This window comes from Diachasma alloeum, unplaced genomic scaffold, assembly GCF_001412515.2.
Source record: "Diachasma alloeum isolate Michigan unplaced genomic scaffold, Dall2.0 Dall_scaffold_01136, whole genome shotgun sequence".
Lineage (NCBI taxonomy): Eukaryota > Metazoa > Arthropoda > Insecta > Hymenoptera > Braconidae > Diachasma > Diachasma alloeum.
Genome location: NW_021681246.1, coordinates 313236 through 326521, shown reverse-complemented (window position 1 = coordinate 326521; position 13286 = coordinate 313236). Strand labels below are relative to the sequence as shown.

Genomic DNA, 13286 nt, shown 5'->3' with positions numbered 1-13286 from the left:
TACACAATATTTTCCATTTTCTATATTTTTCGAAACAAATAAAAAATCGAATCGTTCTATATTTTTCGAAACAAATAAAAAATCGAATAGATTCACTGGGTTTGTCAATGAAATTTTTTCAGACGTGATAAAGTGGAAAGTCGAAAGTAATTTTGGTTATGAGACCGAATCTTACGTTTTTTTTCTACCACACAATGAAACTCAAATACCTCCTGATGATGAGCGATAAACATAACGAGTCTTTCCTAGACTTGACGTCGACTGTAATACAAAAGCACACAAGGATTAATCCCCTTTGTTTTTCTACTTTTTTTTATTGATCCTTTGCGAAACTTCCACGATTGATATACTCATGTTGGTGATGATATTAATTTTCTCGGTAGAAAAAAAAAGAAAATGTTGCTCCTATAAGATTGAATATAAATCATACACTATATATTTTTGATCGAGTTTTTGGATTCTATCGTCGAAATGGAATTCAATTATTTTTTTAATGATGTCAAAATGCCCAGGAGCTGTCGCGCTAGTCGTCACTGTTGTACATTCGTTGTCTTTGATGGAATCTGTTCTTTCGCGATTGAAATGACGGGGAAAATGTTGATTAAAGTAAATAATTGTTGACGTCACAATATTTCAAATGATGCTTTTCCGCTTGTTAGATGTAAAGGAGAGAAGTGCAGAGCGATTGATAATTTCAGACATTCGTTGAAAGTCATTTTCCTCATTTTTCACAATTCACAATTTTTGTTTCCTGCGACAAGAATTGGTAATAGACTCAAATGCTCGCACAAATTTAATGTCACAATTTTTTATTGATTATTCAGAGAGGTCAGGAAAAATGGTGAAAGGCGATTGGTAATTTATAACAAACGTTGAAAATAATTTTTCTTACTTTTCACAGTAGTTCACAAATTTTAGTTGTGCACCAATTTAGCACTGGTCAAAGCCTCAACTGTTACTATTATTTCAAGTCCTCTCAGTTTTCAAAAGTTCGAGCACATTTTTGTTCTCTGATACTTATGAAGTATCATAAATTCACTTTTTTGCTTCGTTGGAAGTTGAAATTGCCTAATGCATATGACTTTATATTATATTCAAATATGTGTACGAGTCGTTCCTGTCAATGTCTCATATGATTGTTACTTCAAAGTTAATGAGAATGAATGAGAAAACTGGGTAATGTTAATTTGGAAAGTACAAACTCATTTGTCACTGCGAAAAAATCTTGAAAAATGAGAGATTTATTGCCAATGTCATCGAGGCACTTCGACGGAATCATTAATTATTTAGAAAAGTCTATAAAAATGGTGAAAGGCGATTGACAATGTAAAACAATCGTAGAAAATCGTTTTTCTTACTTTCCATTGTTCACAATTTTTTTGTTTCGTGCGACCAGAATTGTTAATAGATCCGAATGCTCGCACAAATTAAGTGCTGATCAAAGTCTCAAATGTTACTGTTATTTCAAGTCCTCTCAGTTTTTAAAAGTTCGAGCACATTTTTGTTCTCTGATACTCATGAAGTATCATAAATTCACTTTTTTACTTCGTTGGAAGTTGAAATTGCCTAATGCATGTGACTTTCTATTATATTCGAATATATGTCCAAGTCGTTCCTGTCAATGTCTCATATTATTGTTACTTCAAAATCAACGCGAATGAATGAGAAAACTGCGTAATATTAATTCGGAAAGTACAAACTCACTTGTCAAGATGCAAAATCGTGAGAAAGGGAGATTTATCATCATCGAGGCACCTCGACAACATCCGCTTGATTATTTTTATGATGTAGAGAAAATACTGGAAGACCATTGATAATTTGAAACAATGGATGAAATCCATTTTTCTCTCTTTTCACAGTTCTTCACATTTTTTTTTGTCTTTCGTACAGATCCAAGTCTCAAATATTACTGTTATTTCTAGCCCTATTACTTTCGAAAAGTACGGGCACATTTTTGTTCTCTGCAACTCATGAAGTATCATAAATTCACTTTTTTGTTTCGTTGGAAGTTGAAATTGCCTAATGCATGTGACTTTCTATTATATTCGAATATATGTCCAAGTCGTTCCTGACAATGTCTCATATTATTGTTACTTCAAAATCAACGCGAATGAATAAGAAAACTGCGTAATATTAATTCGGAAAGTACAAACTCTCTTTTCAAGATGCAAAATTGTGAGAAAGGGAGATTTATCATCATCGAGGCACCTCGACAACATCCGCTTGATTATTTTTATGATGTAGAGAAAATACTGGAAGACCATTGATAATTTGAAACAATGGATGAAATCCATTTTTCTCTCTTTTCACAGTTCTTCACATTTTTTTTTTGTCTTTCGTACAGATCCAAGTCTCAAATATTACTGTTATTTCTAGCCCTATTACTTTCGAAAAGTACGGGCACATTTTTGTTCTCTGCAACTCATGAAGTATCATAAATTCACTTTTTTGTTTCGTTGGAAGTTGAAATTGCCTAATGCATGTGACTTTCTATTATATTCGAATATATGTCCAAGTCGTTCCTGACAATGTCTCATATTATTGTTACTTCAAAATCAACGCGAATGAATAAGAAAACTGCGTAATATTAATTCGGAAAGTACAAACTCACTTGTCAAGGTGCAAAATCGTGAGAAAGGGAGATTTATCATCATCGAGGCACCTCGACAACATCCGCTTGATTATTTTTATGATGTAGAGAAAATGCTGGAAGACGATTGATAATTTGAAACAATAGATGAAATCCATTTTTCTCTCTTTTCACAGTTCTTCACATTTTTTTTTGTCTTCCGTACAGATCCAAGTCTCAAATATTACTGTTATTTCTAGCCCTATCACTTTCGAAAAGTACGGGCACATTTTTGTTCTCTGTAACTCATGAAGTATCATAAATTCACTTTTTTGTTTCGTTGGAAGTTGAAATTGCCTAATGCATGTGACTTTCTATTATATTCGAATATATGTCCAAGTCGTTCCTGACAATGTCTCATATTATTGTTACTTCAAAATCAACGCGAATGAATAAGAAAACTGCGTAATATTAATTCGGAAAGTACAAACTCTCTTTTCAAGATGCAAAATCGTGAGAAAGGGAGATTTATCATCATCGAGGCACCTCGACAACATCCGCTTGATTATTTTTATGATGTAGAGAAAATACTGGAAGACCATTGATAATTTGAAACAATGGATGAAATCCATTTTTCTCTCTTTTCACAGTTCTTCACATTTTTTTTTTGTCTTTCGTACAGATCCAAGTCTCAAATATTACTGTTATTTCTAGCCCTATTACTTTCGAAAAGTACGGGCACATTTTTGTTCTCTGCAACTCATGAAGTATCATAAATTCACTTTTTTGTTTCGTTGGAAGTTGAAATTGCCTAATGCATGTGACTTTCTATTATATTCGAATATATGTCCAAGTCGTTCCTGACAATGTCTCATATTATTGTTACTTCAAAATCAACGCGAATGAATAAGAAAACTGCGTAATATTAATTCGGAAAGTACAAACTCACTTGTCAAGATGCAAAATCGTGAGAAAGGGAGATTTATCATCATCGAGGCACCTCGACAACATCCGCTTGATTATTTTTATGATGTAGAGAAAATGCTGGAAGACCATTGATAATTTGAAACAATGGATGAAATCCATTTTTCTCTCTTTTCACAGTTCTTCACATTTTTTTTTTGTCTTTCGTACAGATCCAAGTCTCAAATATTACTGTTATTTCTAGCCCTATTACTTTCGAAAAGTACGGGCACATTTTTGTTCTCTGCAACTCATGAAGTATCATAAATTCACTTTTTTGTTTCGTTGGAAGTTGAAATTGCCTAATGCATGTGACTTTCTATTATATTCGAATATATGTCCAAGTCGTTCCTGTCAATGTCTCATATTATTGTTACTTCAAAATCAACGCGAATGAATGAGAAAACTGGGTAATATTAATTCGGAAAGTACAAACTCATTTCTCAGGGCGGAAAAATCGTGGGAAATGAGGACACAATGTCATCGAGGCCCCTTGACAACATCCCATTGCTAGTAGTACTATCAACAGTCTATTGATAATTGTATTGATAATTATTGGAAATTGTACTGATAGTAGTACTATCAATATCTATGATAGTAATGAACGAAAAACTGACGAATAATGGCAAAGCCGTCAGTTTAGTTTTAAAAAGCGACATACATCTACGTTAACTTAAACAAGAAAATGGAAATCGTCTGGTATTTGTAAGTAAAATTCAGTAGCGAAGCGGTAAATCGGGTAATCAAGTAGTTTTTTACTTCTGACCAGTTTTTGATGAATATCTCGGAAGCTAAGAGAGATACCAAAATTTTTCTCATGACCTTTTCGGTAGAGAGAATTGAGGGTTACAAAAAAGGTCATGACAAAAAATTTTCTATCTCTTTTAGATTCCGAGATATTCGTCAAAAACTGGCCAATAGTCTATATCGACTCACTCGGTTTACTGCGTCGCTACTGAATGCAAGAATAATTTAGCATTTAGTTAGAATTGTAAATTTGTGTTAAATAAATCACGTGAATGTGCGATTTCTCGAGGCAGGTGCTATGAGAATTGAAGGAGGGGGCTGATTATTTCTATGAAAAATATTGAATATTGAAGGATCATTTATGTTTCTCTTTTGTTATCAACTGGGATAGGAGAAGAGACTTAGATGAATCGGCACTAAATATATTTATTAAGAATGTTGTATATTAAATTAAATACAAAGAAAAAGAATTAATATCGAGTAATGAATGTACAGATGTAAAAAAACACTTCAGTGTTGGAAGAAAAATAAGAAAATTTACAGATATCACTGATTTGACTTATTGTTTAATTTGTTATACTGATATTTACATATCAGTAGCGAAGTGGTAGAAGGAGATCAGTGCATTTTAAAACAATTGAAAATTTTTGCGTGAATCACATTGGAATATTAATTTTCAAACGGTAGTAACAGTATTACGAATTTCGAAAAAAAATGCACTTATCTGCTTTTACCACTTTGCTACTGATATTCACATGCTCTTCTGATTCACGTAATCGTTTCGGAATGTTTCGTTCATGAATCTTCCTACTTTTGTGCGCATCCAGACTGGTGGGATGAGAGCGAATATATTTTGAATTCCATGCGCCCAGTATCCTGTGCTGGAATTAATTTTCCCAAGGGTTACGACAGCATTTCTTGCGTAAGTCGTTGCATCTGGGACGAAGACGCTGGACACCTGAGGCATAGAAAGGATAAAATTCATTTATCATTACCGATCTGAGAATAAAAAACCTGTTTGCGAGCTTGAGTAATGCATTTTCACAAATGGATTCCAATGATTTTATCAACTTGAAATTAATATTCACTTTGATTAATTTCTTGCTCAGCAAAGAGGGAATTCATTTAAAAAATTATCAATTATATATTCTGATTGATGCAGATAGTGGCTGCCGAGACGAGTATTTTGAAAAAAAATTGAAATCGTCGCAGTAGTTTTTGAGATATTGAGGAAAAACGAAATTTAAAGAAGTTGTTATATCTCAGGAACTACTGGACCGATCGGGCTGAAACAGTGCGCCAAAGTTGAGCTCAATAATAGCTACAATGAGCCAAAATTTCAAATTTTTATCGACAAATTTCACCGTATTTATGTTAAATTTTCTAAAAATTAATCACCAAAAACTCAAATTGTCAGATACATACATACAGACATGACCCTAAAAACATCATTTCTTCACGTTCCATAACACTTTAGACCATTTTCAACCAAAATTAGAAAATTGAAAACTCGATCAAAATGAGGTTTCCGAAAGTTTAAACAATTTCAATTATTTTTTTATAAAAAATGAGTGTTTAAAAAAATAATAGTTCTAGGCAAATTGTTATTTAAATGACACTGAATATCCATGGTTTTTTTCAAATTTTTCTCACGCAATTTAACTGACAAATTTGATGATTGAAAATGGTCGCATCTATAGGGTAGTGTTCACTAAAGTGTGAAATGTTTTTCTACATTTGTATTTGAACATCGGAGCTTTCATTGGAGCCCCACTGGACCCTAGGTTTCCGAACATTTTACAATGATTTTATTAGTTCAACTTTACAGGTCTGAAATTGAATCTTGATTTTGAAAAGTTCGAAATCATTTTAAAAATCTAAAAAAAAATCAGTAAGTCAAAAGAAAAGAAAAAAATTAAATTGAGAAAGTATTTTATCAATCGTTCGAACAAAGCTGAAATAATTCAAAAATTATTATAAACTAATAAAATAATCATTAAATTATTAAATTATCACAATAAACAAAATTATGAAATTATTAAAACTGATTACAATAATTGAAAATATGTTTTAAATTACGAAGAATTTCTATAAATGAACTCTAAAAATTAATTTTCCACTATAGAAATCATTTGTTCGGACTCGTAATAAATTTATTTACATTCAGAAGTTTGCCAGAAATCAATTTGATGTCTAAAAAAATAATATTTCCGAAAGTTTAAACAATTTCAATTATTTATTTAGGAAACAACTAATGTTAAAGAAAATAATAATTCTGTGCAAAATGTTATGTGAACGACGCTGAATTCATGATTTTTTTGCAATTTTTTACGTGAGAAATTCTTGAATTTTCTCCCGCAATTTAATTGATGATTTTAATTTTATGATTGAAAATGTTTGAATCTATAGTCTGAACTGTAAAAAATACTTGGATATCCTCAAATCCTGATCTCTCAACATTTTTTTCCCCAAGAAACCAAACCGTGATTCCCCAACTGAGAATAAAAAACCTGTTTGCAATCATGAGTAATGCATTTTCACAATTAAATTCAAATAGTTTTATGATGACTATTTTCACCTGCAATCGATCGCTGAATGCATTCATCTTCGTGTTAACGAACAACGGGGCGAGATGTTGAATGGTAATGCCGAATTGTTCGTACTCTGCCCTCAGGGCCTCGGAGAAACTCCTCAGGTAAACCTTGGTGGCAGCGTAAACTGTCATCAGCGGCAGTGGCTGTAACTCCGAGCCTGAGGATACATTGACAATGGCGCCTTTTCCACGTTTTTGCATACCTGGTATCACCAGCCTTGTCATTAACGTCGTTGCTCCCACGTTTACGTTTATTATGTCCCAAAGTTCATCTTCAGGTACTTCCCCGACTACCATTGGATATGAATACTGCTTTCCAACATTGTTGACTAGAAATATAATATTAAGCAGGGAAGAATTTAATAGAAAAAGCGAGAACATTTTATTGGAAACTCCAGAAGGTTTTCGCCCATTCTATTGACAAATTTCACGGAGATTGACACACTTATCTCAGCGTTTTTCTTAAAGGAAACCTTTCTTCAAAAAAAAGTCGATCGAATTTAATCTTTCTGTACAACTTAATGCATTGAAATGTTTTCTACATAAATTAATTTTTTTAATGTATCACTAGAAAAATCAGACACCAAAATTCAGGAAATCTCGACAGAGAAATTTCTATAGAAAATATCTTCATAGAATAAGTTGTGTGGAATAATCAGATTCTATAGATTATTTCCAAGGATATGAATACTGCTTTCCAACATTGTTGACTAGAAATATAATATTAAGCAGGGAAGAATTTAATAGAAAAAGCGAGAACATTTTATTGGAAACTCCAGAAGGTTTTCGCCCATTCTATTGACAAATTTCACGGAGATTGACACACTTATCTCAGCGTTTTTCTTAAAGGAAACCTTTCTTCAAAAAAAAGTCGATCGAATTTAATCTTTCTGTACAATTTAATGCACTGAAATGTTTTCTAGATAAATTCATTTTTTAAATGTATCACTAGAAAAATCAGACACCAAAATTCAGGAAATCTCGACAGAGAAATTTCCATAGAACATATCTTCATAGAATAAGTTGTGTGGAATAATCAGATTCTATAGATTATTTCCACGGATATGAATACTGCTTTCCAACATTGTTGACTAGAAATATAATATTATGCAGGGAAGATATAACATCAAGCAGGGAAGAATTTAATAGAAAAAGCGAGAACATTTTATGGGAAACTCTAGAAGGTTTTCGCCCATTCTATTGACAAATTTCACGGAGATTGACACACTTATCTCAGCCTTTTTTTTAAAGGAAACCTTTCTTCAAAAAAAAAGTCGATCGAATTTAATCTTTCTGTACAATTTAATGCACTGAAATGTTTTCTAGATAAATTCATTTTTTTAATGTATCACTAGAAAAATCAGACACCAAAATTTAGGAAACCTCGACAGAGAAATTTCTATAGAAAATATCTTCATAGAATAAGTTGTGTGGAATAATCAGATTCTATAGATGATTTCCAAGGAATATTTTTTATTGAACATTTTTATTTTTTAAATACGCAAAGGAGCGGATTTTTTCCTTGCATATCATTTCAGTAGCGAAGCGGTAAAATGGTTTAACGCCCCACCACCTAAACTCTAGATTATCTATAGCCAATACTAAAACGTGGACCCCAAACTAAATAGCAACGAAAATCCCATTGAAGTCCATTCAGTGATTTTTGCGTGAATCGCAAAAAAAATCAGTAACAGATTTATCATACGTAAAATTACCTAAAATTCCAATAGGAATATCTTTCAATTCATGCTCGATCCTCTTGAAGACCTCCCTCCCTTTGCTGAAATCTGCAGTTACAATTTTAATTTCAACCTGATCATTAATACTGAGAATCTCCTCCCTAGTTTTTTCAAGTCTCTCCAATGTCCTGCTGATCAATACGAGATTGACACCCCGAGAGGCGAGCTCCCTGGCATAAGCCTTGCCGATTCCATCGGTAGATCCAGTTACAACTGCGAAAAGCCATCAAAATTTTCAATATCACGATTTAACATTGAATATTACGTCCAAAGAACTTAATAAACAAACCTAGAATTTTTTATTCTAATGAATTTCTACTAGAATTTTATTAAAAAATCAGTTATATTCAAAATTCTGCCACTTCTCCGTGCTTTTTAGAATAAATATTTGGCTATAGAAAAAATGTCTATAGAAGTTGATTTTTCTATACAATTTATTCTGTTCGAATTTCCTCCAAGTTTTTTCTCGAATTTTCATTTTTCTATAGGCAGATATCTAAAGAATGTCTATAGAAGTTCTAAAATAGACAAACGGAAAATACAATAATCAACCTTTATAGAGATTTTTTTAAATATCTGTCCGTAGAAAAATGTCTATAGAGTTGGATTTTTTAAATGTATATAGAAATAATTTTTTCTATAGACAGATATTTTAAATAGACAAATCGAAAATGAAAAATCCATCTCTATAGAAATTTTTCTATAGACAGATATTTAAAAAAATGTCTATAAAAGTTGATTATTGTATTTTCTGTTTGTCTATTTTAGAACTTCTATAGACATTCCTTAGATATCTGTCTATAGAAAAATGAAAATTCGAGAAAAAAACTTGGAGGAAATTACAACAGAATAAATTGTATAGAAAAATCAACTTCTATAGACATTTTTTCAATATCTGACTATTGAAAAAATGTCTATAGAAGTTGATTTTGTTATACAATGTATTCTGATCGAATTTTTTCCAAGTTTTTTTTTCCCGAATTTTATTATGAGAAACAAATGAAAATACAACGGCAAAAATGAAAATATTAATGACCAACAATTTCTATCGAAAAATCGAAATCTACAGATTTTTAAAAAAATCATATATCTCTGAACAAAATGTCAAGGTAAAATTGCATAATCTTCAATGAAATTGGCGCGAACAAAACAAATAAAATTTTCTATAGAATTCGAATAGCACTCCAATATAATTCTTATGGACTTCCAACAGAAATTCAATAGAATTTATTGAAGAAAATGAGGTTTTTCTATTAAATTCTCTCACGCGTAATTGAGAACTTTCAAATTCCTCTTACAAAAGCCCGATTGATGGATAGAATCGATCTTTAATTCTGACGTATTACCTGCCCATTCCCCGAACTTCGATCTCAGATCAACTGGCGCTGGATTTATTATGGGCACGAGAACCTCCCACAGAGCACGTGATACTCTGCTGAATGGGTCCAACAGTGCCCATAATACGAGAACCCCGACTAGCAACCAAAACGCTATCGTCAGCAGCATTTTTTCTGAAAAAAAATGAATAGTTGCTTTCAGCAATTTGAATAGCATGGAAAAACCTAGCGAATTTGCCAGAAAATTCTTTTGGATTCCTATTGAACTTCTATTGAAAATTCTATTCGTCTTTGGGCGATTCAATCTAAGAATTCCGCAGTTCTACTGTCCGTTTTTCCATACAAAATCTCCAATCGAAACTATTTTATAGAAAAAATCAGCAGGATTTCATCTTTCTATAGAACTTTTGCTATTGAGACATTGTCTATAGGAATTATTCTACATGAAGTTTCCAAGGTTTTTCCACTTTATTCGTCTTCTCTTCCCACATTAAAAAGATGAAACAAAAAAATATAGAAAATATCTCAATAGAATAAGTTCTATAGAAAATTCGAATTCTGTTTATTTTTTTCTATAGAATATTCTCCATTGAATATTTCTATTGAAAAAAAAACGCAGAGATAAGTTGCGAAATTTTTCTATAGAATCGGCCAAAGACCTATAACTATTCGATAAAATATTCCATTGGATTTCTATTGAACTTCTATTGAAAATGCTATTAGTTTTTGGCCGATTCTATTGAAGAATTTCGTAGCTTCGCTACGTTTTTTCTCATAGAAAATCTCCAGCAAAAGTATTTTATAAAACAAATATTTAAAGCAAAAAATGGATAGAATTGAACTTTTCTATTGAGCCATTTTCTATAGCGATTCTCTGACATGAATTATTCAAATTTTTCCACTCCATTTTCCTTGTATTTTCATTGAAGAAACCAAACGAAATAAATTTAGAAATTTAGCGCCGAGGAATTTCCATAGAAAATATCTCAATAGAATACGTTGTATAGAAAAATTGACTTCTATTCATTTTCCCTATAGAATATTTTCCATCAAATTTTTCTATTGACAAGAAACGTTCAAATGGCGGAATTTTTCAATAGAATCAGCCAAAAACTAATAGCTCTATTAGTTATTAAATCATCGAATTCGATAAAAAATTCTATTGCATTTCTATTGAACTTCTATTGAAAATTCTATTAGTTTTTCGCTGATTCTATTGAATAATTTCGCAGCTTGACTACGCGTTTTATCATAGAAAATCTTCAGTGAAAGTATTCTATAGAAACAATAGCTAGAATTGAACCTTTCTATTGATACATTTTCTATGGCGATTCTCTGGCATGAATTCTTCCAATTTTTCCACTCTATTTTTCTTGCATTTTCATTGAAAAAATCAAACAAAGAAAACTCGGAAAATTTGAACCGAGGAATTTCCAGAGAAAATATCTCAATAAAATGAGTTCTATAGAAAAATCGAATTCTATTGCTTTTCCTTATAGAATATTTTCCATTGGACCTTTAAAAAAAAAACGCGCAGATAATCTGCTGAATTTTTCAATACAATCGCCCAAAAATCCGATAGAAAAATCCTATAGAAATCCAATAGCATTTTCCATCGAATTCGCTAAATTTCTCATATAAATTTTTTACTACCTAAACAGTCAATAATAATAATTGTTAATGATAATTAATAACAATGATTGATGACAATAATTAGTAGCAATAGTTAATAATGATAATAGTCGATACTAATAGTTCTATAACTATAGAGCATGAAGAAATATAGAAAGAGGAATGATTACCGGTAAAAAGTTGATTGTGCAATTTAAGAGACGAAAAAAAATGCTGAATTAATCACAATGTCTGAGTATGTTCCATCGTTAGTAATTGTCTTCACGTCGGTCACTCACTGATAACAAATTGAACACATAAACTTCATTAAAACGTTTGTAATTTATGACTGATGCTCGCAATGATGGCCAAACGCAGCGATTTTGAATTTCATTATTCCTTCAGTTGTATTTCGCAAACACTTGTTTCTAGTATTATCGATTGAAGAGGACTGCCGATCAAGCTGACCGCCTCCCGGTGACTGTCTCAGGCGCTGAAGGTAAAACACTTTCTCTGGGTGCCATGTATGCCGGCAAGTGCAGTGGTATGGTGTGCGCACGCTTCGGCGGACTGATAATATTGCGCCATTTGAAAGTAATTAATGTTGCAGGTTACCCTCTTTACCTCGTTCAATAGGTTCTTACAATTTCACATCGTCAAATCGAGGATTGTGTCAGCAATCGTTGGTAAATGGTAGTTGTTGAATAACGATGGGGACGCGAATGAAAAAGTTCAGTAGAATAACGCAGCAATTTGTTAAGGGGAGACTACTATGAGTTTTAAAAGTCGTGAGTTATTGGAGTGAGACTTTTCATACGTTGAAGATCGATTATATAGATCTGAAAACGAATAATTAGTGCAAAAAATTTTTTTTTATTGTTCGTTTGCCCGAAAACGCTTAAAATGCCAAAAACAGTCCAGGACCTCCAATTTTTGAGCTACGATGAATTTTTTTTTCAAAATTTTCGGAAAAATATGTGGCATAACAATTACGAGCTTTTTCTTTTAATTCGCCTCTTACATGACTAAATTTGCTTTTTTTGTATTTTTTCACACAAACAGTGAATTTTTTTATATGAAAACACCGAAATCAGCTGAGCAAGCCTTAAAGTAACTCTGCCCTTCGGCCGAGCTACGCTGTACTTTTGGATATTTTAATTTTTTAAATTTTTCAACTAAATTGCATGGAAAAAATTTGAAAAAAGTTCATACCCAGTCAGTATTATCTAAATGAAATTTCGCAAAATATTGATATTTTTTCAAACATTTCCCTCTTATAAATAAATAATAAAACTTGTTTACAAAACGGCGGATAATTTTTTATGAGGTGTCAAAAAAATTCTTGATTTTTTCACATCTAATGAAAAAAAATTCAGATTCTAATCTTTGATTACAATGGAAATGTTGATTTTCACATAAGACACTGGGTTAAATCCTGATTTTTAAATATTTATTCGTTGAAAAACCAAAACGATCTTTAAATTGAGAAAAAAATTAGAATTCCGAATCTAATTGAGTTTTCTGCAATTTTTTGCAGTTTTCAATAATCGTTGAATTTACCGTAAGGGTAGAGCTACTTTAATCAATGGATGACGGCCGTCTCCAGTCTTCTCACACTCGACCAACGGAGAGCGAGCCATCATTACTTATGCTACTTTATGACTAGAGATGCAAGTGCGTCACTATGACGGCTGTCACATTCCCCTCCCCCTCCTCTATGACCGTCA

General features: G+C 31.9%; 1 protein-coding gene across 2 annotated transcripts; it reads right to left on the bottom strand.

The window, feature by feature from the left end:
* Window positions 1-4954: 4954 nt before the first annotated feature.
* On the bottom strand, window positions 4955-12163 carry LOC107045935 (inactive hydroxysteroid dehydrogenase-like protein 1). 2 transcript variants are annotated; one of them, XM_015268349.1, is made up of 5 exons: window positions 11859-12163; window positions 9958-10122; window positions 8588-8824; window positions 6858-7201; window positions 4955-5237 (listed from the first exon to the last, which is right to left on the bottom strand). In XM_015268349.1, the coding sequence occupies exons 2-5, from the start codon at window positions 10115-10117 to the stop codon at window positions 5031-5033; spliced, it is 948 nt and encodes a 315-aa protein (XP_015123835.1). In that variant the 5' UTR covers window positions 10118-10122; window positions 11859-12163; the 3' UTR covers window positions 4955-5030. The 2 variants fall into 2 exon arrangements, with proteins under 2 accessions (XP_015123835.1, XP_015123833.1); XM_015268347.1 differs by having other exon boundaries at window positions 11751-12162.
* Between the last annotated feature and the right edge of the window lie 1123 nt (window positions 12164-13286).

Bases quoted from the DNA above. Each gene is read 5' to 3' on its own strand.
- LOC107045935 (XM_015268349.1), bottom strand. From the start codon at position 10,117: ATGCTGCTGACGATAGCGTTTTGGTTGCTAGTCGGGGTTCTCGTATTA. The intron at 7,202-8,587 runs GTAATTTTACGT...TTATATTTCTAG, and splicing joins TATTCCTATTGGAATTTTAG to TCAACAATGTTGGAAAGCAG. The intron at 5,238-6,857 runs GTGAAAATAGTC...TCTATGCCTCAG, and splicing joins CATTCAGCGATCGATTGCAG to GTGTCCAGCGTCTTCGTCCC.